Raw genomic sequence first — 27,854 nt, 5'->3', positions numbered from 1 at the left:
CACATAGTAAACGCTCGATAAATGTTACCTGTTACCGCTGTTGTTGTTGTTATTATTACTATTATTATTAAATGAGACAGTGAATGAAAAGTGCCAGGCATATAGTAAGTGTGCAGTAAGTGAGAACAATCATCTCATTATTTGGTCCATAATAATTGTCCTTTAATTTCTAGTGTCCATTAACACATTGGCATCTTTCTTCTGTGTCTGCTAGTTTAAATGGGTGAGAAAAATAATCCGCTAGTCTCAGCTCCTCCTTGTGGGAACAGAACTTCTCGTTTCAGGCTACCTCATGGCACGTTGGCCTTGAGGACTGGCTACCTCTGGCGGAGGGAGCAGGGAGAGTACCTAGCACTGTGGCCAGGCAGATGGGGATGTATGGGGTCACAGAGCATAAATACCCGCAGCCAAGGCTGCCCCATTGGTAGGATCCATGGGTGAAGGTCTCTCCCTTAGGAAGGCGTCGGGCTGTGACAGGTGTCTTCGTCACTCAGTAGTGCACATACATTGGCCCTGCCAAGGAAAATGCAGGTTCCGTTGTTGATGATTTCTTCGGTGATCCACCACTTCTTACATGTTTCTGCTTGGTCTCCATTATTTCAAAGGGTAAAATAGAAACTAGTTTAAAGCCATTTAGGGCCGGCCCCGTGGCTTAGTGGTTAAGTCCGTGCGCTCCGCTGCTGGCGGCCCGGGGTCGGATCCCAGGCGCGCACCGACGCACTGCTTCTCCTGCCATGCTGAGGCCGCATCCCACATACAGCAACTAGAAGGATGTGCAACTATGACATACAACTATCTACTGGGGCTTCGGGGGGAAAAAAATAAATAAATTTTAAAAAATAAAGCCATTTATAACTACCATCATAAGTAATGCTGGCTGTTGCAACATTTAAATGCTGTTATATTGATATTCAGTATGATTTTCCTAGCATGTTACCATGATATCAGTATGTCTTCCCTTGCTTCACCTTTGTAGCTGCCCTACTGGGGATTTTTGAATTGGGAATTTTTAGATTTCTACATTATGAGTAATTTTTGACCTTTGAGTTGTTGACCTTTAAAAGTATATACTTTTAAAAGGATGAGATAGAGGTTTGAGATACCATTCTAAAAAGAAGAAAGAACTTGTATTAGAATAGAGCTGAAGATTCTCAAATGAGGTATTTAGAATGCTAGAATTAGAATTCAGTAGTTTAGTACACAGTTCTTCGTAAGTTATTGTCAATATTGACATTTACAGGTAATTTTTTCATTTTTATTTTTAATATTGTAGCTGAAGAAATTAAAAAGCTACGTAAACAACTGGAAGAAATTCAAAAAGAAAATGGCCGATATATTGAATTACTGAAAGCAAATGACATATGCTTATATGATGACCCCACAATCCACTGGAAAGGAAATCTTAAAAACTCAAAGGTCTCTGTTGTTATTCCCAGTGACCAGGTTCAGAAAAATATCATTGTTTATTCCAATGGGAGTCAGCCTGGTGGAAACAGCCAGGGAACAGCTGTTCAGGGGATAACCTTTAATGTTGGTCACAATTTACAAAAGCAAACCGCCAATGTGGTGCCAGTACAGAGGGCTTGCAATCTTGTGACTCCTGTGTCTATTTCTGGAGTTTATCCTTCTGAAAACAAGCCATGGCATCAGACCACAGTTTCTGCACTGGCTGCCAACCAGCCTGTTCCTCTTTGTCTTCCTGCTACCATTTCTGCTCAAAATATTCTCGAGCTTTCCACCTCTGAAAGCGAATCGAGCATGCTTGGTGCCACCAGTGGCTCACTTGTCGCTGTTCCTGTTGGGCCTGAACCTCAACAACATCATTCCTCACACACATGTCTAAATGATCAAAGCACTTCTGAAAATAAGAATGGGAAAGAGAGCCCCAAATTATTGAAGAAAACAGTCCCTTGTGCCACAAGCATCCCCTCCAGCTCCTCAACAACTGCCACTAAAGCGCACCATGGAAGCAAGTCCTGCCTGAGCATACAGGATTTCAGAAGTGATTTTCAAACCACCTTTGTTGTTTCAGTTACCACCACAGTCTGCTCCCAGCCTCCCAGATCTGCAGGTGATTCTTGTCCAGCGAGCATTAGCAGGGGTGCAGACACAGCAAGTGGTAGCACAGTGGTGGCCCCATCTGCCCCTGGAGGAGGGAAGACCACCACTCCTGTAAGCACTCTTTCTGCAAACCCTTTGGACAATGGCTGGGCTCTGTCTTGTTCTTTGCCTTCTTCAGCTGTTAGTGCTTCAGATTTGAAAAACATTAATAGCCTTACCCGAATTTCCTCAGCTGGAAACACGCAGACAACGTGGACTACTTTGCAACTGGCAGGAAACACTATTCAGCCCTTAAGCCAGACACCCTCTTCTACTGTGACTCCAGTATTGAATGAGTCCAGTACTAGCCCCACCACAACCAACCACAGTAGACACGTGGCTACAGGCATCAACTTGAATAATTCCTTTCTGGGAGATGGGCAGCCGGTTGAGCAAGTAGTTGTCACTTTGCCTTCTTGTCCATCTTTACCTGTGCAGCCACTAATTGCCCAGCCACAAGTTAAATCTCAGCCTCCAAAAAATATCCTTCCATTGAATTCAGCAATGCAGGTGATCCAGATGGCTCAGCCAGTGGGGTCGGCTGTTAATGCAGCTCCAGCTAATCAAAACGTTATCATCCTTCAGCCACCCAGCACCACCCCATGCCCAGCAGTGATGAGGGCAGAGGTTCCCAACCAAACGGTAGGTCAACAGATAGTAATCATACAGGCAGCTAATCAGAATCCTTTGCCACTCCTCTCGGCTCCACCTCCTGGTTCTGTTCGACTCCCTGTCAACGGAGCCAATGCTATAATAGGGTCTAATAATTCAGTACAAAATGTTTCGACCCCACAAACTTTTGGAGGAAAGCATCTCGTCCACATATTACCAAGACCTTCATCTTTATCAACATCTAATTCAACACAGACTTTTTCTGTTACCATGTCAAACCAACAACAGCCTCAAACCATTTCTTTAAATGGACAGCTCTTTGCTTTGCAGCCTGTGATGTCTTCATCAGGAACTACAAATCAAACCCCTATGCAAATTATCCAACCCACCACCAGCGAAGATCCAAATACCAATGTTGCCCTGAATACGTTTGGCGCGTTGGCCAGCCTCAATCAAAGCATATCGCAGATGGCTGGGCAGAGCTGTGTGCAATTGTCTATTGGCCAGCCTGCCAATCCTCAGACTGCTGCAAACAGTCAAACTACCCCAGCTAACTGTGTTTCATTATCAACAACCGTAGCACCTCTCATGACAACAGATAATTCAGCCACACTACCCAGTACTTATAATCTGGTGACTACTCCCTCATTGAACACTGTAGCTTGTTTGCCTAACATGAAGTCAAAGAGGTTGAATAAGAAGCCAGGTGTCAAGAAACACTTAGCAGCTAACAAGTCAGCATGCCCCCAGAATGTAGTCAGAGATGTGGGAAAATTAGACTGCCCCAGCACTGAAGGCTCAGCAGAGCCGTCCTGTAATGATGGACTGCTGGGAAGCCTCCCTGTGGTGTCACCATCTGTGGCTGTGTCCCAGGCAAATAGCATAAGTGTTTCTGGTTCACATTCTTTGGATGTTCTGAATTCTGAATCCGTGATACCTGAGTCTGTACCCAAATCTAAGTCAGCAGAAGAGTCTAGCTCACCCTCCCAAGAATCTGTACCAACTGAACATTTTGCAGTGGTCCCAGCAAAATCCAAAGATTCTGCCCCCACTTTGCAACGAGAGACATCTCAGGATAAGCCTCCGACTAGTTTTGCATTGTCAGATGCTGCCAAATCCTGCACTTCAGCCCACGTGTTGATTCCATCTCCAAATGATCCCCATATTTTGGTTTCTCAGGTTTCTGGCTTGTCATCTACCACGAGCACTACAAATACTGACTGTGTTTCTGAGGTGGAAATCGTTGCTGAACCTTGCAGGGTTGAGCCAGATTCATCAGATACCATGCAAACCACAGGTCTCTTAAAGGGACAAGGTTTAACTGCATTGCTATCTGGTCTTGCTAAAGAAAAAGACCCCCAGAAATCATCTCTCTCAGTCCAGGTGGACCATCCTGACTTCTCTTCGGAAAATTCTAAAATAGTTGATTCAAGTGTTGATTTACATCCCAAACAGGATCTGTTACTGATGAACAGTGATGACAGAGATCCAGGACAGCATCATTCCTGCATCCCTGATCAGGAGGTTATTAACGGTTCTTTGCTCACCAGTAGGCAGGCTGACTCGCCCATGTCAACTAGCTCTGGCAGTAGTCGTAGTTTCTCAGTTGCATCCATGCTTCCTGAAACAACTAGAGAGGATGTCACCAGCAGTGCAACAACTAATACGTGTGACAGCTGTACCTTTGTAGAGCAAACTGATATAGTCGCTCTGGCAGCAAGAGCTATTTTTGACCAGGAGAACCTTGAGAAGGGAAGAGCTGGCACCCAGGCTGATATAAGAGAAGTGACTTCAAAGCCTTCGGAAGCATCATCTTTAAATGGAGACCAGCCTTTCAAAACACAGATATCGAAAGAGACTGGCCCAGGACAGGCAGAAGCAACACCAAATGAATTTAATTCTCAGGATTCAGTTGAAGCAACTGTGGATAGGCCCCTTGAAAAACCAAGTTGTTCTATAGGAATTAAAACATCAAATGCCTCTTTACAGGTTTCAACTTCTCAGTCACCAAGCATCACCAGTCTAAGCGTGAATAATCTTATCCATCAGAGCAGCATCAACCATCCTCTGGTCAGCTGTGCTGGCTTATCCCAAACTTCAGAGCAAACACCTGTTCCTGCAACGGTTAATCTGACTGTTTCATCTAGCTCCTATGGCAATCAGCCTCCTGGACCATCTCTGATGAGCGAATATTCCCAAGAACAGTTAAATACTATGACTGCTGCCATACCAAATCCACAGATTCAAGAGCCACTCTTAAAGCCAAGTCATGAAAGCCGTAAAGACTCTGCTAAGCGTGCTGTCCAGGATGACCTTTTACTGTCTTCAGCTAAACGTCAAAAGCATTGTCAGCCAGCCCCCCTCAGGCTTGAAGGTATGTCTCTGATGAGCCGAACTCCAGACAGCATTTCTGATCAAACTCAAATGATGGTTAGTCAGATCCCTCCCAACTCTTCGAACTCAGTTGTGCCTATTAGCAACCCAGCACATGGAGATGGCCTTACACGATTATTTCCACCTAGTAACAACTTTGTGGCCCCTTTGAGGCAGACTGAAGTTCAGTGCAGTTCTCAGCCTTCAGTTGCGGAGCAGCAGCAGACCCAGGTCGGTCAGCATCTACAGGCCCTGCAGCAGCATGTTCCAGCTCAAGGGGTCTCTCACCTGCATAGTAACCATCTCTACTTAAAGCAGCAGCAGCAGCAGCAGCAGCAGCAGCAGCAGCAGCAGCAGCAAGCAGGACAGTTAAGAGAGAGGCATCACTTATATCAACTGCAGCATCACATACCTCATGCGGAGAGCTCTGTCCTCTCTCAGCCCCATAATGTCCATCAACAGAGAACTCTGCAACAGGAAGTTCAGATGCAGAAAAAGAGGAATCTTGTTCAGGGCAGTCAGGCCTCTCAGCTGTCCTTACAAGCGAAGCACCATGGAACTGACCAGTCTCGACCCAAGAGTGGTCAGCCACATCCCCACCATCAGCAGATGCAGCAACAGATGCAGCAACACTTTGGAAGCTCCCAGCCAGAGAAGAGTTGTGAAAACCCTTCAACTAGCCGGAACCACCATAACCATCCCCAGAACCATCTCAATCAAGATATTCTGCACCAGCAGCAGGATGTTGGAAGCAGGCAGCAAGGTTCAGGGGTTTCTTCTGAACATGTATCTGGGCATAATCCAATGCAGAGGCTTTTGACATCAAGAGGCATAGAGCAGCAAATGGTGTCCCAACCAAGTATTGTGACGAGACCTTCAGACATGACCTGTGCGCCACACAGGCCGGAGAGAAATCGAGTTTCGAGTTATTCTGCTGAGGCACTCATTGGCAAGACATCTTCTAATTCAGAGCAGAGGATGGGTATAACGATTCAGGGTTCCAGAGTTTCAGATCAGCTTGAAATGAGAAGCTATCTTGATGTTCCCAGAAATAAGAGTTTGGCCATTCATAATATGCAGGGTCGTGTGGATCATACCGTTGCCTCAGATATCCGCCTTCCTGACTGTCAGACGTTTAAACCAAGTGGAGCCAGTCAGCAACCCCAGAGTAATTTTGAAGTACAATCTTCAAGAAATAATGAAATAGGTAACCCTGTATCATCATTGAGGAGTATGCAGTCCCAGGCTTTTCGAATTAGTCAAAACCCTGGTCCAGCACCAATCGACCGCCAAAAGAGATTACCTTATCCACCAGTTCAGAGCATCCCAACAGGAAATGCTATCCCACCAAGGGACAGTGAAAATACATGTCACCAAAGTTTCATGCAGAGTTTACTTGCTCCTCACCTTGGTGATCAGGTCATTGGAAGCCAGAGATCACTCTCAGAACATCAGAGGAATACACAGTGTGGTCCATCCTCTGCAATTGAATATAATTGTCCACCAACTCATGAAAGTGTCCATATTAGAAGAGAGAGTGAGAGTCAGAATAGAGAAAGTTGTGACATGTCCCTAGGTGCGATTAATACCAGGAACAGCACCTTGAATATTCCTTTTTCGAGTTCTTCTTCTTCAGCAGATATTCAGGGTCGAAACACAAGTCCCAATGTTTCTGTACAGAAGTCCAATCCCATGAGGATTACTGACAGTCATGGGACCAAGGGCCACATGAACCCTCCAGTCACAACCAACATGCATGGGGTTGCAAGGCCAGCTTTGCCACATCCATCTGTGTCTCATGGAAATGCTGATCAAGGGCCTCCTGTACGCCAAACTAATTCTTCAGTTCCGCAGCGATCAAGGCATCCCTTGCAAGACAGCAGTGGTTCCAAAATTCGTCAACCTGAAAGGAATCGTTCTGGAAACCAAAGACATAGTAATGTCTTTGATCCAAGTCTTCCCCATCTTCCTCTGTCTACTAGTGGCAGTATGATTCTTGGACGCCAACAACCCACTACAGAGAAGAGAGGAAGTATTGTTCGTTTCATGCCTGATAGCCCACAAGTACCTAATGATAACTCAGCACCTGACCAGCATACACTATCACAAAATTTTGGTTTTCCTTTTATTCCCGAGGGTGGCATGAATCCACCAATTAATGCTAATACTTCTTTCATTCCACAGGTTACTCAGCCCAGTGCCACTCGAACTCCAGCCCTCATCCCTGTAGATCCTCAAAATACCCTACCCTCTTTCTATCCCCCATACTCTCCTGCTCATCCTACACTGTCCAATGATATTTCAATTCCCTATTTTTCTAATCAAATGTTCTCAAATCCTAGCACAGAAAAGGTAAACAGTGGAAGTTTAAATAACCGATTTGGATCAATTTTATCTCCTCCTAGACCTGTTGGGTTTGCCCAACCAAGTTTTCCTCTCCTCCCTGATATGCCACCAATGCACATGACCAACTCCCACTTATCTAATTTTAATATGACATCTTTGTTTCCAGAAATAGCTACAGCTCTTCCTGATGGCTCAGCAATGTCACCTCTGCTTACGATAGCAAACTCCTCTGCCTCTGACTCTTCCAAGCAGTCCTCAAACAGACCCGCCCACAACATAAGCCATATTTTAGGTCATGACTGCAGTTCAGCTGTTTAAATACCAATGGACTAAATGTAAATATGACGGGTGAGACTACACGTGTATTTGTGTGTGTGTGCACACATACATGCACATCAAGAGAGAGACTGTGTGTGTGTGTGTCTTTGTGTGTGTATAATTCATTTACAGTTATCTTCTGAGTGTAGGAAAGCCGTGTCAGAGATGATGTGAACACTGGGTTGTCAAAAACAAATTATCTCTCATTTTTAATGGCATGGTGTGCTTTTTTAATTTTCCAAGCATATTTGCATTTTCAAGTTTGATATGTGATCTTACATTCCCTAAATAGTAATCAGCTGGAAATTGGGGGAGATCATCTTGGTATGTGCTGGGTAATAGGAAGAAACCTAGATTTTAAACTTGGTTGTTGTTAATTTGTAAAATAGGTAGTTGAGTTGCTCTCCAAAAATCCAGACAGTTCAGTATAACGCAATGACTCATAACCAAATGCTGCCTGATATCAGCATCGAGGACATTTCTCACCCATGGCAGGTGCTGAATTAATGTAGAAGGAACGTCCATGGGTAAAGTCAGGCAGTTAGCAGATAAATGAGTTGTTTCATCAGCTTTCCTTCCCAAGGTTTGGTTAGGGTAGAGGCTTCTTTCTTAGTTATAACAATTCATAAATTACCTGAATTTCATGTCTTGTGTTTCAAATTAGGGAGCCATGTTATCCTCTAATGTGCCAAGATCCTGTAAAGCAGTCTTCCTTAAACACTTAGCCTTAAAAATAGAAAGCTGAAAATGAAGTACATAGATGTTCTCCGTTTTGTACTTGCATTTTGCATCAGGCCATAAGGATGAAAGCAGCTGCCTCGTGGATTTTCACGTGTTTAGTTAGAGATTGTTTAACTAAATTGTTGTTTCATCACTTGAACTTTAGTATTCTCTCTTCATTCTATTTATTTGATCTTGAAATAAATTCTTTTCCGTTTGTTTAATCATTAAGGACTGATCAGTAAATACTGTATTTGGAATCTACACGATTATTTGAGCCTTACTTTTTAAATATTTCTGAGCAGAGTCTTAAGCTCTGTCAGTATTTTCATTTACTGATATTGATATTTAAAATATGGCATTGTATATTGCATTATTATCCTTCCTAGTAAAATTATAATGAGAAGATGAATTTGTTCATTATTTTTCCTGATGGTAGATGTGAAATGGTGCTTCAAATAATTGTCTTTGTATATGTCCGTGTGTGTGTGAGTGTGTGTGTACACAGACATAGATTTTAAAGTATAAACTGGTCCTCTGAAAATAGGCCTGCCATCTAAAATGGGAAATTGAGACGTGAGACCTGCTGAAGAATAGAAAAGCTTGATGTAGAGGTTTTAAAAAGCCCCATAGAAGTTAATAATAAATGTAAAATATATATATATACTCATATATTGAATTTTGAATAATTAAAAAAAACAAAGAAACAACCATATATAGTCATATTCTCAAACTCGTTACTTGTTCTATTCTGCCAAAAATGGGATGGAGTGGGAGAGATGCATATAAATTGTTCTGTCTGCTCAGTTAACAAAGTGAACCCAAGGACCAGCATTTTATTTTTTCCTCCTTAAAAAAGCCTCCAAAGTCTTGGTTAGAGCAGTGAACTGCAGCCAATATCTCTTCTAAAGACTCAGCCAAAGGGTCATCCGTGCCTCCTCAACTGTTCTTACCAACCTTTCCTGTCTCTTCCTGCTGCCAACCCGAGCAGCTTCCGGGGGGTGAAAAAAATATTGAAAACAAGAAAAACTTCTGTAGTTTCCCCCTTCAAGATGGTCGTGGGGAGGAATAAGAGAGCTTCATGAATAAGTTACATAAATAAGACTACAGGTAAACACAGTAGTTAAAACTTTTAAAGGAGGAAAAAATGTGAGTTTTATGACTTGTGTTTTCAGTTAACTGAGTTTTAAGCTTTAAGTTTTTCTTTGTACTTGGAAGGACCAATCTGGCAATTTCAAGGACAGTTTTCAATGGGTTTGAGTATTCACTCTCTCTCCTTCCCTCTCTCTGACACACACACACACACGCTATCGGAAACCGGGGACTGTTAGGTATAATTGGAACCAAAGTAAGAGGCTAAGGAGAAACCTAATTTGAGCACTGCAATGGAAAGACCTCAGAGCCCGGCACTTCCAGAAATTTCTCTGTGGCATTGGTTGTATTTTTCTGTTCAAAGATAGTATTTATATTTCTCAGAGCTTTCATTCCAAGCATATAACACTTTGATCCCAAATGAGTCTTTACCCCTAAATAAGGCTTATTTGACCATCTGAGGAAAGATGTGACCATCTGCAAATAATTTGGCTCCTGCTTACATGTAGCTCTAATTATCTTACAGACGTGTGCATATACATGTAAGAGGTCATTTTACGTATGAACTCAGTTCTGAAAGTGTTCGGATCATAGTAATCTTATTTGATTTAAAAGCACAAGTGTATGAGATTTACCAGCAGTATTAAGTGTTTGGTAATTAGAACTACGTGATTTGGGGGAGGAAGTTTATTACTTAATATCTAGCGATCTCTGGGTATAATTTTTGGCAAAGCAATGGCAGAGAACATAATCAATTTTGGTTATAGTAAATTTAATGTTATTCTTGGCTTGCTAATATATCTCTATAGAATGTAAAACGATCTCCATAAATAATTTTGTAATTTCTGGAAATGCACAAACTTATGAATGAGTCATAAGTGAGAGTCATTGATTAAATAATTTCTCTTTTATTTAGTTTTATTGATCATATAGAATCAGTTACAGAAAGTGGTTGATTCCTTTAAACATTTAACACAGTTAACTTCTAATGAGGTGAAAAATTTCATATTTCTCATCGTGTGTAAACTTTTAATGTGTCAATCATGGATAGAAGAAATCAAGTTTGAAGTCATTTCTTTTTTTGGTACATACAGGTTATTTTGGAACGTTTTATGCCGCTTCAGGAAATTTTTTTTGTGTGTGTGTGAGGAAGATTAGCCATGAGCTAACATCTGTTGCCTATCCTCGTCTTTTTGCTGAGGAAGATTGGCCCTGGGCTAACATCTGTGCCCATCTTCCTCCACTTTATATGGGTAAATATACTGCAAACCCCAGGCCGCCGAAGCGGAGCGTGCAAACTTAACCACTACGCCACCAGACCGGCCCCAGGAAATTTATTTTTGTTTTTATTGTAAGACATTTTCTGGGTACTGGAGATGGCACCCTTTTTCTAAGTAGGGAGTGAGAATTCCAGAGTGATCATGCTTTATAAAATTTAACATATCAGAACTGTGGAAAGAGAAGAATGAGGAGGGAATGTTCTTTTGCAGCAATTACCAGTCACATATCAGGGTGAACTGCAGTGAGGATCAGCTTTTTAAAATCAGCCTTCTTAAAATACACAATTATTTAAACATTTTAAAGATAATTCATTTGCCTTGCTCTTGCCTTCTAACATTAGCCACTTCATGGAGAGGCTAAAATTTATACTCCAAAAAAATGTGCAAACACTTTTTAATGGGAGTAAAGATTTAAAAATTCGAGAAAGGATAAAGACTAACATGCATCTTAGCTTTGTTCTTCCTTTGATACGTAGGTCCCTAGGCTCATGTTCTTCCGTCTGCTCCGTGTCAGGCAGGTGGCAGGGAACCTGGTCATTTCCTGAGCAGGATGGTTACTCCTTTGCCTTGAAACGTTTATTGGGCCCCCCCTCTATTGGATCAGTGTGAGAGGGAGTCATACTCCCAAATCAGTGATCCCCAGTTCCTTGCTTTGGGAACCACTATGTCTCCTATTCTATTAAGAGGCAACAAGAATTTCTTGAACTAAAAGTAGTTCACAGTTGATTTAAGATCTCTAATGTGCCATATAGCTCTGTTCCTTGTTTTGGTGAGCTTGTTTTTTTTCCCATGGAGGAGTGAAGAAAAGGCAAAGGTGGTACCAGAATCAGATGGCTTTGGGTTGATATGCTTAGAAACCTGGAAGTCGTTGTTGTAATTCTGCTGTTTGTATAAATCCTGCCTTTGCCTGGAGATAATCGCCCATGGCTGTGTACTTCCAGAGGGCATTCGTAATAGCCAGATGCACTAGTGTGAAGTTAATCTGCGATTGATGATTTTATGATACCTATATGCAAATTAAAGGCCAGAAATTAGTTTCTTCTCAAGATAGCTTTTGGCTGAGTGCTACCATTTCTCCTTCCCCAGAACTCAACAGAAAGGGTATTTTTTTTTTTACTTAACCATACTTTCCCTGCATTCCCTCACTTCCTGTGTGAGCTTGAGAGTTTCTACTAAAGTCTGTGGGGGACATCAGGTTTAGAGTGAGGCAGTCCAGACGTGCTGGAAAGAAGTGTTGAGGACCTTCTTGGACACAGAGCTTCTAGTTCTGCCCACATGCCTGTACCCTGGTACTGCACTTTACCTGAGACTGTGCCTCTGGTCCTAAGACCAGCCATTGGAACATGTGACTCACCTGCTCTGGTAGAGCAAAGGACCAGCTGGGAGGGTACATGCTGTGTAATCACCTAGAAGACAAGTACAGCTGATGATTCTCATTGTTGCCTTATCATTCTCTGAGCCATCTTTAATGCCGATCTTGTAAAAAACTTACTAGTTAGAAGCAAAACTACTCTTAAATTCAGAGCTCGTATGTGGTACAACATTCTTATTTCTAGAGTTGCACACACCTTATCAACTGTAATCTTTTTTTGCTGCATGCATGTATTCAGATGCTTCATAAACATGAACCAACTTGGGTTGAAAATATTGGGAATAATATCCAAATTGATGTTATTTTGGATGACTGCATAGTCTGTCACTAGAGATTTCATGAGACAGAACATTACTCTTCATTTGTAATTTAACACTTTTTTTAAAAAGATTATTATTATTTTGGGCTCAGTTGTATGTACAGCTATACACCATACTATGTCATAGGAACTTAATGTTTGCTCCATATAAAGCCCCTCTTCACTTTTCTGGATCTCTGTTCCGCTATCCCCTAAGTCTTAAAACCATTTTTCATCTCTGAGGTCACTGAGGCACTGGACTTGACTATATTGGTAACCTTTAAGGGGAGCTGAACTGTTGATCTGCCAAGAAGAAAGGGACCAGACAGTGTTGCTTAAAATGCTGCAGTTGTGTTACTGTGAAGAAAAGATTTGCTTCCACTTTCAGCAGGCGTATAGATATATATATATTCATTTTGGTAAAAATAGGTGGAAAAATCTGAGAACATAATTACGTTCACAAATTGTTCATAGATACACTGGGTGAGAAGCTTACTGTAGGGCAGTCACCAGAAAAAACGTAAATGTAGTGCTTTCAATAGTGTCATATTTGTATGTATTCCTATGCCAGCATTATCTGCTGTGCATGGTGTCCCATTACTGTAAATCCCCTGGTTTATAATTCTAATGGGAACGAATTTGTTTTGTAACGGAATCCAGAGCAGATGTGTATAATACGATCAGGCTTGTCCTACAGTTGTAAATAAGAATAGGTCCTGTTTATTTTGACATCTTTTTACAAATGCATTGTATTAGGGTGTGAATATTCTGAACCATGCTCTTGTTTAAAGTTTTGAAATTTTTATTGGTAAATGTAACATTTTAATGGTTGTAATAATTATTTGTATAGATATGAATATAGTATTTTATTTAAGAAAATAAACTTTGCATTTTTGCATTGTGAATTCTGTCTTTTCTGATCATTGCATGTGCCTCTTCAAACCTGGTATTAAAACGACTTATCTTGCATACTGAAGTTTTATATTCAAGTAATCTTTAAATTTTGCCAAAGTGTCTAAAAATGACACCATGACACCTTTCCCCTGGGGATTGTGTTCCTGATCAAAGAGTCAACCTCGAATAAATCATAATTGGGACCAGTCCTGTATTGTTAGAGTACACCATATGCCTCTATACTTACTGTAAAAGGTAAAATTAGAGTTTCAGCTCTGGAAGAGTATTGAGAGATGACTCAGGTTAAACTCTCCTTGTGTATTTATAGTGGAGGAAACTGAAGCACAGAACCATGGGACAAGAATTAGGTTTTTCATTACAGCGACATCAACTTGGTCACATCTCACAAGCATGAAGTTTGAGGGGAAAAAAACATGTTGCAGAGGAACTTGTACAGTATACAGCTATATAAAGTTTAAATGCCTATACATCAAACAATTTATTGTTTATCGATAGCCTACAGATGTGGTAAAAATTACAAATTAAGGAAATGATAAACCCAAAGTGCAGAAAAATGAATACTTCTTAGGAAAGGAGGGAGAGGGGTGGTATCAAAAACATTGGTATGTTCTGTTGAGTTGGGTAGCAGACACTCGGATTTATCTCATTTACACCTGGAGTTTTTGTCTTATGAATGTATAGAATGTATCCTAATATTAACACAGGTAACATGAGGACCTTAAGAGATCATTTACTCTCACATGGACTCCAGGAAATTAGTGCTAACAATATTGTCCTTGTCCTAGCTTCTTGGGAATTCAGATTTAACGCTCAGTGTTCTGACTATCAAGTGTTTGGTGTTCCTCCTACTGTTGCACTGCCTCTCACACACAGGTCACGGATGTATCAGGTATTTTGATTACAAGGAGCCCTAATGTGCCATAAAGGGTATGCAATCCATAAAAATGCAACTGCTATGCATAAATCTCCCTAAAATGAATGTGCAAGTCATAAAAACTATATACTTTAAAGTTTTGTTAGCTTTCCAGTCTAGTTAGACGTTTGAGGAAAATGATTTTAATAACTTACATCTCTTTAAAAAGCTATCCAAGAGATTATCTCTTTTAGGTAGCATATAGTAGCTAGTGGCAGGTCATCAATCCCACTGCAACAACTAGAACAAAAAGATAAATTAGAAAAATCATTAAAAGATACTAAAACCCATCAAATGGATAAGAAGACTATCTGAACAAAATTCCACAGAGAGAGAAGCCCTCCCTAGGTGAGCTGGGATCTCTGGTCTGCCTTTTTCCCCCTTGGTGACATTTGATGAGTCTGGGTTGAAAAGAAAGAATGAAAGCTCTCATGACTTCACGAAGCTTAGGAGACATTCCCGCTGGAGGTAGCAGTCTCACCCTCAAGACATTGAAAACAGAAGTGAACTGAATCTAACTACAGCTGCATCCCAGCTCTCACCCAGCTCCACTCTCCATCTGCCTAACAAAGGAACAGTGTGATCCCTCTCGGGTGGAAAATAACATTGGCTTCAGTCTCCACAGTTCTTTTATGTACAATGTCCAGGAAAATGTGACCAATAAGCAGAAGGAAAAGCAGACATATGATAGAGGAAATCAACAACTCAAAAGCCGATCCTTGGAAAAGTTTAAAAAACAAACTCCTAGAAAGACTGACCAGGAGAAAAAGAGAGAAAATATAAATTACCAATAAAATGAATGTAGAATGGGACATCACAAAAGATCACACAAAAATTAAAAACATAAAAGATTACTTACAACTTTATGCCAATATTATTGACAACTTAGATGAAATGGACAAAATACTTGAAAACTACGACTTACCAAAATGGACGCAAGAAATAGACTCTTTAAAGTCCTATATCTGTTAGCAAAATTGAATATATAATTAAAACCTTCCTACCATGTATTGTATGATTCTATTTTATGAAGTGTCCAGAGTAGGCACATCTATAGAGACCAGAAGTGGGTTAGTGGTTGCGTAGGGTTGGGGACTTTGGGAGAAAGTGAGGAGTGACTGCTAATGGTTATGAGGTTTCTTTTTTGGGGTGATGAAAATGTTCTAAAATTGATTGTGGTGATAGTTGCCTAACTCTATGAAAAGACTAAAAACTCTTGAATTGTACACTTTAAATGAGTGAATTCTATGATGTGTGAATTATATCTCAATAAAACTGTTTTTTTTTTTTTAAGAAAGGTCTTCCCACAAAAAAAAACTTCAAGTCCAAGTGATTTTAGTGGAAAATTCCTGTAAATATTAAAGAAGTCATACCAATCTACCCAAATTCATGAAATAGAAAAAGAGGGATCACTTCCAAAACTTTTTCGGGAAGTTAACATTGATACCAAACCTGTGACAACATTATAGTGAAAGAAAATTATAGGCCACTGTTCCTAATAAACATAGATGTGACAATTCTAAACAAGATGTCAGCAAATTGAATCTAGTGATATAGGAAAACAATAGCACATCACGACCAAATGGGGTTTATTTCAGGAATGAAAGTTTGTTTTAACATTTTAAAATCAATTTATGCAATTCATTGTATTAACAGAATAAAGGAGAAAAAATATGGTAACTCAAAAAGTTGATAAAATTGAGCATCCGTTTATGGTAAAAACTTTAAACAAAATAAGAAGAGAAAGCAACATTTTCAATCTGATAGAGCATATCTACAAAAAACACCAAAAACAAAACTACAGATAATATGATACTTAGTGATTTCCCCCTGAAGTTGGGAACAGACAAGGATGATCGTTATCACCTGTCTGTTCAACATTTTATTGGTGTTCCCAGCCGTGCATTACCAAGGAATAAAGCTACTCACCAAAAACTAACACGTTACTGGGAGAAATTAAAAGAGAGCCCCAAAACGCAGAAATATACAATGTAATTAAGATGTCAGTTCTCCTCAAAATTTTCTATAGATTAGTGCAATTGCTGGGGAAATCACTGCAAGGATTTTTTTTTTGGTTGGAAACTGACAACCTGATTCTAAAATTTGTACAATATTTAATATAATAATTATATAAATGTAAATATCCTAGAATAGCCTAGACTATCTTAAAAACAAAAATTAGAAGACTTAAACTACCAGATTTCAAAAATTACTATGGTAGAGTAGATTTTAAAAGTCCTCATTAAAAGAAAAAAAAATTTATGTAACTATGTATGGTGACAGATGTTAACTAGACTTATTGTGGTGATCATTTCGTAATATATACAAATATCAAATCATTTTGTTGTATACCTGAAACTAGTCTAATGTTATAGGTCAATAATACATCAATAAAAAAATTTTAAATTACTATAAAGGTCCAATAATTAAAACAGTACGATATTGGCACAAGGATAGACAGTAGACCAATGGAAGGGGACAGAAATTTCAAAAAAAGATTACACACATAAAGTCACTTCATTGATGACAAAGGCGCCAATTGCATTTCAGTGAGTAAAAGATGGTCTTTTCAATAAATGGGGCTGGAGCAATTGGCTATCAAGATGGAGGGGGAAAAAAGCCCCTAGACCCCCCTACCTCACACCATACACAAAAAATTAATTTGATTTGGGTCACAGATCTAAATGTAAAGTAAAGCACTAAAGTTTCTAGGGTAGTGGTTCTTAAAATGTAGTCCCCAAAGTCCCTGGGGTTCTCTGAGACCCTTTTAGGGAAAATGTGAGGTCAAAATTATTTTTGTCAGGAGTGACGTCAGCATCATGGCGGAGTGAGCTTTCCCGTGAATGCTTCCCCCACAAGATACAATAAAAGCAACAGCCACAGACCAACAACGGAATCCCAGACAGTGAAAAGCTAGAGCAGAGGGATCCACACTGCCGCACATCTGAGAGCGGAACGTGCTGGGCCCCCAGAGGAAGTGGGGAGAGGTAAGGAGAACTCCGCTCCCTCCCCATCAGATCAGCGATCCGGTCCGCCCGGCTCCCAGAGAGGGGGGATGGGCGGCCCTCCGCGGGAAACTGTAGCTCTCAGCCAGTGGGAAACGCCCGCACAGAGGGCTCAGAGGAGCCACAGGGCTACCATCAACATCTGAGCACCCCAGAGAGCGGATAAAGAGGGGCAAACGAGAAGCCTCCGATGTCAGGGACCCAGAGGGCAAAAGAGAGAGCTCCCCCCTCCCCGCAACCCGGAGTCTGCAGCTCGACCAGATCTAGCGATCCGAGGCAGACCTGAACAAACTGGACTGGACCCCTGGATCGCAGTGGGGAAAAGAAACAAAACAAAACAAAACAAAACTGCGGATCGCAGCAGAAAAACTGGGGCAGAGCGCAGGGGGCTTAGACTACACAGCCCTTTACCACCAGACAGTGGCGGCAGGTGGAAATTGCAACCAGAAGACTTCCAGGATGAGGAAAATCAAAACCAACACAGGAACCACAATGCAAAAATATATGAAATCACCAGACCAGAAACAAAATGACAAGCACCCAGAAATCAACCCCGAAGACACAGAAATCCATAAACTAAATGACAGAGATTTCAAAATAGCTATCATAAAAACACTCAACGAAATATGAGACAACACAGACAAACAATTAAATGAGATTAGGAGTTTCTTCACAAAAGAGATTGAAATCATAAAGAAAAACCTATCAGTGCTGATGGAGATGAAGAACACAATGGAGGAGATAAAGGAGAATCTGGAATCTTTAAAGAACAGAGCTGACAATATGGAGGAAAGAATTAGTACTTTAGAGGATAGGAATACAGATATACTCCAGATGGAAGAAGAGAGAGAACTAAGACTAAAAAGAAATGAAGAAAGACTCCGAGAAATATCGGACTCTATTAGAAAATGTAACATAAGAATTATAGGTATTCCTGAGGGAGAGGAGAGGGAAAGAGGAACAGAGAGCCTATTCAAGGAAATAATACCTGAAAATTTCCCAAATCTGGGGAAGGAGCAGGAAATACCAGTAAGCGAAGCCAACAGGACGCCTATATATATTAACAGACAAAGGCCTTCACCACGACACCTAGTGGTAAGGCTAGCCAGGGTCAACGACAAAGAAACAATATTAAGGGCAGCTAGACAAAAACAAAAAATAACGTACAAAGGAACTCCCATCAGGCTCTCAGCGGATTTCTCAACAGAAACTTTTCAGGCTAGAAGAGACTGGAATGATATATTCAAAATACTAAAAGACAAAAACTTTCAGCCAAGAATACTCTATCCAGCAAAAATATCCTTCAAATATGATGGAGAAATAGTAACTCTCCCAGATAAACAAAAGCTAAGGGAGTTCATGGCCACGAGACCCCCACTACAAGAAATACTCAAGAAGGCCCTCAGGCCTGAAAACAAGAAGAGAAAGGGAACACAAAGCTTGGAGTAAGGAGAAAAGTAGGTAGACAAAATCAGAGAAATAGTAGATCTTTACCGGAATAGGTTAGCAACCACTTAAATACTAAACTCAAAGATCAAAGGAAGAAATTCACCAAAAATAAATTTAACCTCATCACTGTAAACACACAGCCACAACACAAGATAGAATAAGGTATAACAAGAGCAACTTAGAAGGGGAAGAGGAAAGTGACTGAATTGACTTAGTGTAAGGAAATAGGAGGCTATCAGATAATGGACTATCTCATACAGAAGATTTTTTGCCCAAACCTCAAGGTAACCACTAAACAAATAATCAAATTAAAACCACATATGATAAACAAAGAGAAAACTAGAAGAATCATAAGACAGAACAACCAAACTGAATTGGCAGTCCAAAACAAATGGGACAAGAAACAAAGGAAATGCAAAAGAACCAGAAAATAAGTGACAAAACAGCAAAATTCAGCCCTCATATTTCAATAATTACCCTAAATGTAAATGGATTGAACTCTCCAATCAAAAGATACAGAGTGGCAGGCTGGATTAAAAAGCAAGACCCAACAATATGCTGCCTTCATGAAACACATCTTAGCACTAAAGACAAGCACAGGCTCAGAGTGAAAGGATGGAAGACAATACTCCAAGCTAATGGCAAACAAAAGAAAGCAGGTGTTGCCATACTCATATCAGACAAAGTAGACTTCAAGATAAAACAGGTTAAGAAAGACAAAGAAGGGAAATATATAATGATAAAAGGGACACTCCATCAAGAAGACATATCACTTATAAATATATATGCACCCAACATAGGAGCACCAATGTACATAAAACAACTATTAACAAACCTAAAAGGAGAAATCAACAACAACACAATAATAGTAGGGGATCTTAACACCCCACTTACAGCAATGGATAGATCATCCAGACAAAAAGTTAATAAAGAAATATTAGACTTAAATGAAAAACTGGACGAGATGGACCTAGTAGACATATACAGAGCACTCCACCCAAAAACAGCTGACTACACATTCTTCTCAAGCGCGCATGGAACATTCTCTAGGATAGACCATATGTTGGGAAACAAAGCAAGCCTCAATAAATTTAAGAAGATTGAAATCATAACAAGCATCTTTTCAGACCATAAGGCTATGAAACTGGAAATGAACCAGGAAAAAAAAAACTGGGAAAGTGACAAAAATGTGGAGATTAAACAACATGCTACTGAACAACCAATGGATCATTGATGAAATTAAAGGAGAAATCAAAAACTATCTGGAAACAAACGAAAATGATAATATGCCATATCAAACCATATGGGATGCAGCAAAAGCGGTCCTGAGAGGGAAACTCATAGCGATACAAGCCCACCTTAACAAACAAGAAAAAGCCCTAATAGGCAACCTTAAATTACACCTAACAGAACTAGAAAAAGAAGAACAAAGCCCAAAGCCAGCAGAAGGAGAGAAATAATAAAAATCAGAGCAGAAATAAATGATGTTGAGACCAAAAAAACAGTAGAAAGGATTAATGAAACAAAGAGTTGGTTCTTCGAGAAGATAAACAAAATAGACAAACCCTTAGCCAGGCTAACCAAGAAAAAAAGAGAAAAGGCTCAAGTAAATAAAATTAGAAATGAAAGAGGAGAAATTACAACGGATACCATGGAAATACAGAGGATTATAAGAGAATACTATGAGAAATTATATGCCAACAAATTGGACAATCTAGAAGAAATGGATAAATTCTTAGACTTATACAACCTCCCAAAATTGAACCAAGAAGAAATGGAGAATCTGAATAGACCAATCACAAGTAAAGAGATTAAAATAGTAATCAAAAACCTCCCAAAAAATAAAAGTCCAGGACCAGATGGCTTCTCCAGTGAATTTTACCAAACATTCAAAGAAGATTTAATACCCATCCTCCTCAAACTATTCCAAAAAATAGAGGAAGATGGAACACTTCCTGAATCATTCTATGAGGCCAACATCACCCTGATACCAAAAGCAGACAAAGACAATACAAAGAAAGAAAATTACAGGCCAATATCGCTGATGAACATTGATGCAAAAATCCTCAACAAAATATTGGCAAACCGAATACAACAATATATTAAAAAGATCATACACCATGATCAAGTGGGATTTATACCAGAGACGCAGGGATGGTTCAACATCCGCAAATCAATCAACGTGATACATCACATCAACAAAACAAAGAATAAAAACCACATGATCGTCTCAATAGACGCAGAGAAGGCATTTGACAAGATACAATATCCATTTATGATAAAAACTCTCAATAAAATGGGAATAGAAGGAAAGTACCTCAACATAATAAAGGCCATATATGACAAACCCACAGCTAACATCATACTCAACGGGGAAAGACTGAAAGCCATTCCTCTGAGAACAGGAACGAGGCAGGGCTGCCCACTCTCACCACTCCTGTTCAACATAGTACTAGAGGTTTTGGCCAGAGCAATTAGGCAAGAAAAAGGAATAAAAGGAATCCAAATAGGTAACGAAGAAGTGAAACTCTCACTATTTGCAGATGACATGATTGTATATATAGAAAACCCTAAAGAATCTGTTGGAAAACTGTTAGAAACAATCAACAACTACAGCAAAGTTGCAGGGTACAAAATCAATCTACAAAAATCAGTTGCATTTCTATATGCTAATAATGAACTAACAGAAAGAGAGCTCAAAAAGATAATACCATTTACAATTGCATCAAAAAGAATAAAATACCTAGGAATAAATCTTACCAAGGAGGTGAAGGACCTATACAATGAGAACTACAAGACATTATTGAGGGAAATCCACGATGACATAAAGAAATGGAAAGATATCCCATGCACGTGGATTGGAAGAATAAACATAGTTAAAATATCTATATTACCTAAAGCAATCTACAGATTCAATGCAATCCCAATCAGAATCCCAATGACATTCTTCACAGAAATAGAAAAAAGAATACTAAAATTTATATGGGGCAACAAAAGACCCCGAATAGCTAAAGAAATCCTAAAGAAAAAGAACAAAGCAGGAGGCATCACAATTCCTGACTTCAAAACATACTACAAAGCAATAGTAATCAAAACAGCATGGTACTGGTACAAAAACAGACACACAGATCAATGGAACAGAATTGAAAGCCCAGAAATAAAACCACACATATACGGACAGCTAATTTTCGACAAAGGTGCTAAGAACATGCAATGGAGAAAGGAAAGTCTCTTCAATAAATGGTGTTGGGAAAACTGGACAGCCACATGCAAAAGAATGAAAGTGGACCATGTGCTATCGCCATTCACAAAAATTAACTCAAAATGGATCAAAGACCTGAAGGTGAGACCTGAAACTATAAAACTCATAGAAGAAAATATAGGCAACACACTATTTGACATTGGTTTTAAAGGAATCTTTTTGGATGACATGCCTACCCAGACTAGGGAAACTAAAGAAAAAATAAACAAGTGGGACTTTATCAGACTAAAGAGCTTTTATAAGACAAATGAAACCAGAATCAAGATGAACAAACAACCAACCAGCTGGGAGAGAATATTTGCAAAACATACATCTGACAAGGGGTTGATCTCCATAATATATAAAGAACTCACACAATTGAACAACAAAAAAACAAACAACCCGATCAAAAAATGGGCAAAGGAAATGAACAGACACTTCTCCAAGGAAGATATACAGATGGCCAATAGGCACATGAAAAGATGCTCAACATCACTAATCATCAGGGAAATGCAAATCAAAACAACACTAAGATACCACCTCACGCCCGTTAGAATGGCTATAATCACCAAGACAAAAAACAACAAATGTTGGAGAGGATGTGGAGAAACAGGAACCCTCATACACAGCTGGTGGGAATGCAAATTGGTGCAGCCTCTATGGAAAACGGTATGGAGATTCCTCAAAGAATTAAAAATAGAGATGCCCTATGATCCAGCCATCCCACCACTGGGAATCTATCCAACGCACCTGAAATCAACAATCCAAAGAGGCTTATGCACCCCTATGTTCATTGCAGCATTATTCACCATAGCCAAGAAGTGGAAGCAACCTAAGTGTCCCTCGACTGACGATTGGATTAAGAAAATGTGGTATATATATACAATGGAATACTACTCAGCCATAAAAAAAGACAAAATCGTCCCAATTGCAACAACATGGATGGGCCTGGAGCGTATTATGTTAAGTGAAATAAGCCAGAAAGAGAAAGACAAACACTGTATGATCTCACTCATATGTGGAATATAAACCAACACATGGACAGAGAAAACTGGACTGTGGTTACCCGGGAAGTGGGGGTGGGGGGTGGGCACAAGGGGTGAAGGGAGTCATATATGGGGTGATGGACAAACAAAAATGTACAACCCAAAATTTCACAATGTTAGAAACCATTAAAATATCAATAAAAATCACACACAAAAAAATTATTTTTGTGATAGTACCAAGATGTGACATGCCTGTACACCGTGTTGACATTTGCACTGATGGTGCAACAGCAATGATGGGTAGAACTGGTGGAACTTAAGCGCAAATCAAGGCAGTGGCACCACTATCGTGTATTCCTAATCCTCAGAAACTCACAGTAAAAAAAACAACAGCCAATTTCACTTTAGAGTGTCCTTGATGAAGCAACACAAATTAATAATTTCATTAAATATTGACTCAAGTACACGTCCTTTTAATAGCCTTTTAAAATGTTACATCAATATTTAGTATTCTGTGAGCACATGGAAAGTAAGCATAAAGCTCTTCTGCTGCAAGCCAGAGTTTGGTGGTTCTTGTAAGGAAAAGCACTAGTGTTAGAATTATGGAATTAACAGTGGCTTTCTTCATGGAATACTATTTTTAGCTGAAAGAATGATTAAAATCTATGGTTATTCAGATTTGAGTATTTGGCAGACGTTTTCTCAAAAATGAATGAAATGAGCCCATCACTGTATCCACTACTGTGAGCTTGACAGGTTCCCATTAAGACTTCTCTGAAGAAACCAGTGGTGATATCATCAGAGAGATATATATAAAATATATAAAGAGAAGTATAGAATATATATATTTTTACGAATAATTACATAACTAAATGTGAAAATGTTTAGAAGATTTGCACCATTCAGTGAACCAATATTTTCCAAGTGATCAAGGCATGCTGTTACAAAACCGTGCATGGGTAAAAAGATCCATTCAAATTGCCAGGTAGACCAATGGATTTTACCATTACCAAACATGAAAAGTTCACTGATATGGTTTCAAATTCCACATTGCAACTAATCTTTGGGAAACTACCATTTGTTAAGTTTTGGTGTAGTATCAAAGGAGAACATCTACAATTATCTGGAAAGGCTACTCCCTTTTCCAACAACCTATTTCTGTCAGGCTAGATTTTCTTCCTGTACTTCAAGCAAAATCAATACTGCAGCAGAGTGAAGGCGGAAACTGACGTGAGAATCCAGCTATCTTAAGCCAGACATTAAATAAATTTACAAAAATGTGAAATGCTGCCACTCTTCTCACTGTTTTTTTTTGTTTTGGAAAATATAGTTATTTTTTCATAAAATATGTTATTTATGTTCTGTAATGAGTTCATTATTATCTTTCAATGAATTAATAAATATTTGTAAATTTTCCATTTTTTTATTTCTAATGTGGTAAATATTGATAGATATAACTCACCTAAACAAAAACTCTTTGGGCTCAATAATCTTTAGGAGTGTAAATGGGTCCTGAGACCAAAAAATTTGAAAACTAGTGTTCTAGAAGAAATCATAGGAAATATCATCTGACCATAACCATAAAAGAAAAAATTGTTAGATTAGACTTCATTCAAATTAAGAATGTTTTTTCATCAAGGCACAGACTGGCAAATATTTTTATATATATCAAAAAGAAAAAGATTCATAAGCCAATTTTAAAAATGGGCAAAGAACTTGAAAAAATCCTTCACATAAATGGCCAACAAATCTATGAAAAGGTGTCATCGAGAAATGCAAAATAAAATACAATGAGAAACCATTACACTCTTACCCAAAAAGGGTAAAATTGAAAGAACTGACAAATCCAAGTGTTGGCAAAGATGTGGAATAATTGGAACTCTCATATGATGCTAATGGGAGTGTAAATTGGTACAATGACTTTGGAAAACTGTTGGAAGTGTCCTTTAAAACTAAAGACTTATCTACCTATAACCCAGCAATTCCACAGTGCACTGTGTATATATATCCTGGAAAAAGTATTTGTAAAAGTTCACCAAAAGACATGTATAAGAATTTCATAGAAGCTTTCTTTACAGTAGCCAAAAACTGGAAACAAACCAAACATCCATCAAGAGGTGAATGGATAAATGAAATGTCATCTATTGACAATATGAATGAATTGTGAATGAATGAAACTACTGATACACACAGATGAATCTCACAGACATTATATTGAGTGAAAGAAGCCAGACAAAAAGGAGTACATGCTGTATACTTCCATTTATATGAAGTTCAAGAACAGGTAAAATTCATGTATGAGGAGAAAAGTCAGAATAGTGGTAACCTCTGGGGCGGAAATTAATTTGGAATAGGCAGGAAGATGCTGGAAATGTTTTGTATCTTAATGTGGGTGACAGTTACATTGGTGTAAACACATACACAAACACATATATATTTAAAAACTTCAATCTATATACACTTAAGATTAGTGCTCATTTTGTGCATTATTGAATATATTTTATACCTAAATTAAAAAGTTAAGAAAACTGTCTATGGCTGTCTGAATTGATGTAGGTTTTCTCTTGATAAATTTCTTGAGTCAGCAAACTCTAAAAGTTATTTTACTGTTGTGATATTGTCATTTATAAGAAATATATATTTGGTCATTCAGATGACCAAATATATATTCTCATATATATGTGGTCTTCTCCACAGTTCCTGGCTCACAGCTCCCCAAACCCTTGGAATTTCCTAAGTGTGAGAGTGATAAAGATGTCTTGTTTATGTTAATATAGGTGACTTTTGGACCCCACCCAAGGGCAGGGGCTGGTTGCCAGGAGAACCAGCCATGTGATCAGAGAACTGGACCTTTCAATCCCATCCCCTGATTTCTGGGGAGCGGAGGGAGCTTTTGAGGTTGAATCAGTTGCCAATGGCCAATGACTTAGTCAATCATGACTACATAAGGAAGCCTCCATAAAAACCCAACAGGACAGCTCGTAGGCCTCTTGTCAGAGAGCTTCCATGTGCCACTTTGCTGGGCCCCAAGCTCCTTTGTTCGAGACCTCGCCCTATGTATCACTTCATCTGGCTATAGATTTGTATCCTTTAATATCCTTTGTAATAAATCAGTAATCTAGCGAGTAAACGGGTTTTCTTGAGTTCTGAGAGCTGTTCTAGCAAATTAATCAAACCTTAGGAGGGTGGTCTTGTGGGTCTGAGCCCTTTACCTGTGGAATTTGATTCTATCTCTGGGTAGATAGTGTCAGAATTGAGTTGAATTCTTGGACATCCTGCTGGCATCTGAAAACTGCTTGTTGGTGTGGGGAAACCTACACACACACATACACACACACACATTTGGAATTAGTTCAGGAACCTATTGCAACCAAAGGCACTATTTTGTATCTGGCTCCCGTTACCTGGCTGTATGAGTTTGGGTAAGTGGCATAACTTCTTTGCATCTTGGTTTATTTGTTGGTAGATTATCTGTCCTGTCTACCTCAGAGAGTTGTTGTAAAAGACAAATGAGGTTGTCTATTTGAAAATGTTCTCGTACAGTTGCAAAGGAATATTTAAAAGTAAAGTGGCAATTATTTTCCATGACCTTCCTCATTTCCATCTCTCCTACACATGAGACTGAAATGCAGGGCTCCAGTAGAATACAGTTTCTTGGTCAGTGTCAACATCTCCTTTGACTTTTTCTTCTTTCTGTGAGAAATTAAGGAGATAATGCTAATTTGCTGCCTACATAAGTTCAGAAGTCAGGTAGCTTGATTAACTAGTATCAATGTGCCACTTAATTTTTCACATGATCAAGTAAGCTACAGAATTTTGGGAAGATGTGAAAATCCAGCTTTAATTACATTTGTGCCCTGCAGGTCTGGTTGTTGGTGGTGTTTTCTTACTTTCCTTAATCACATTCGGATCTGTGGTTTGGAAAGAGGCTGAAGCTGAATTGTAGTGGTGGAGAACTTACTGCTTCAAGGGAGTTTTCTGAGAATTCATGATTCAATTAGGGTAAATCCTATTTTTTTGAATGGCGCTGTGTGGTGAATGTGGAAATTTACATTAAATATTGGGGAAAAAAGGCCCAAAAGACGGTTTAGTATAGGAGAAGAAAATTGGTTAGTATGTCAGTCTTTCAAACCAAGTCATACTTTTTTGGTCCTACTTCTAGACAAATTTAGAAACACTTATCACCATTATCATTGTACCCCAAATGAAGAATTATGATTTCCCAGTTTAATGCAGGCTAGTTCCTCTGCCTCAGTTTGGCCAGATGAAACCACTCCCTTATAGGAGAGGAGGGCCAGGCCCAGCCACCAAGAACAAAGATGGTTCAGTCGTTGATGGGCCTCATAGATTCTGCCTCATCTCTTGAGCCAGCATAGATCAGTTCTAGAGGCAGCTTTGGAAGACTTTTTGACTCTTGACAGTTTTTTGAGTCTCTGAATGTTTTTTAGGAAATTAAAAAACCCCTTACATTGCTGTGCTTTCTCTGCATTGTTAATTTTGTTTCCGAAACAACAGCCTCCCAGTGGAAACCTGACACCTTATGCTACATATATTTTAATTTAAAATGAATCTTTGGTCTACAGTCCTTTGCCAAGTGCAATCATTGCATTTATAAAAAGGACTTCGGTTCTTAACTTTACAAGTTTAGAAATTGAAGCAAGTCTTCGTACAAATCCAGCTGTTCCAGTTTATGGAGTCAAAATGATCCAAAGCAGTTTTATGGGTTGGCTTTCCTAAAGCACAGTAGGTTTCATTGCTACTTGGGTTTACATAATGGGCATAACTTCTGAATTTTGGAAAAAGCTTCTCTTTTTGTGAATACATTCAATAGTTA

General features: G+C 39.3%; 1 protein-coding gene across 4 annotated transcripts in view; it reads left to right on the top strand.

Annotated features, from left to right (window-relative positions):
* The window catches only part of USF3 (upstream transcription factor family member 3), a 50,448-nt gene extending 37,032 nt beyond the window's left edge, over positions 1-13,416 (top strand). For all 4 annotated transcript variants that reach the window (XM_058555797.1, XM_058555795.1, XM_058555796.1 and 1 more), the window contains one exon: positions 1,274-13,416. In XM_058555797.1, the coding sequence (XP_058411780.1) occupies positions 1,274-7,749 (6,476 nt within the window). In that variant the 3' untranslated portion in view covers positions 7,750-13,416. The remainder of the gene's footprint in view (positions 1-1,273) is intronic.
* The last annotated feature ends 14,438 nt before the right edge of the window (positions 13,417-27,854 follow it).

Source organism: Diceros bicornis, chromosome 15, assembly GCF_020826845.1.
Source record: "Diceros bicornis minor isolate mBicDic1 chromosome 15, mDicBic1.mat.cur, whole genome shotgun sequence".
In the NCBI taxonomy this organism is placed as follows: Eukaryota; Metazoa; Chordata; class Mammalia; order Perissodactyla; family Rhinocerotidae; genus Diceros; species Diceros bicornis.
This window is presented reverse-complemented; position numbering and strand designations above follow the sequence as displayed.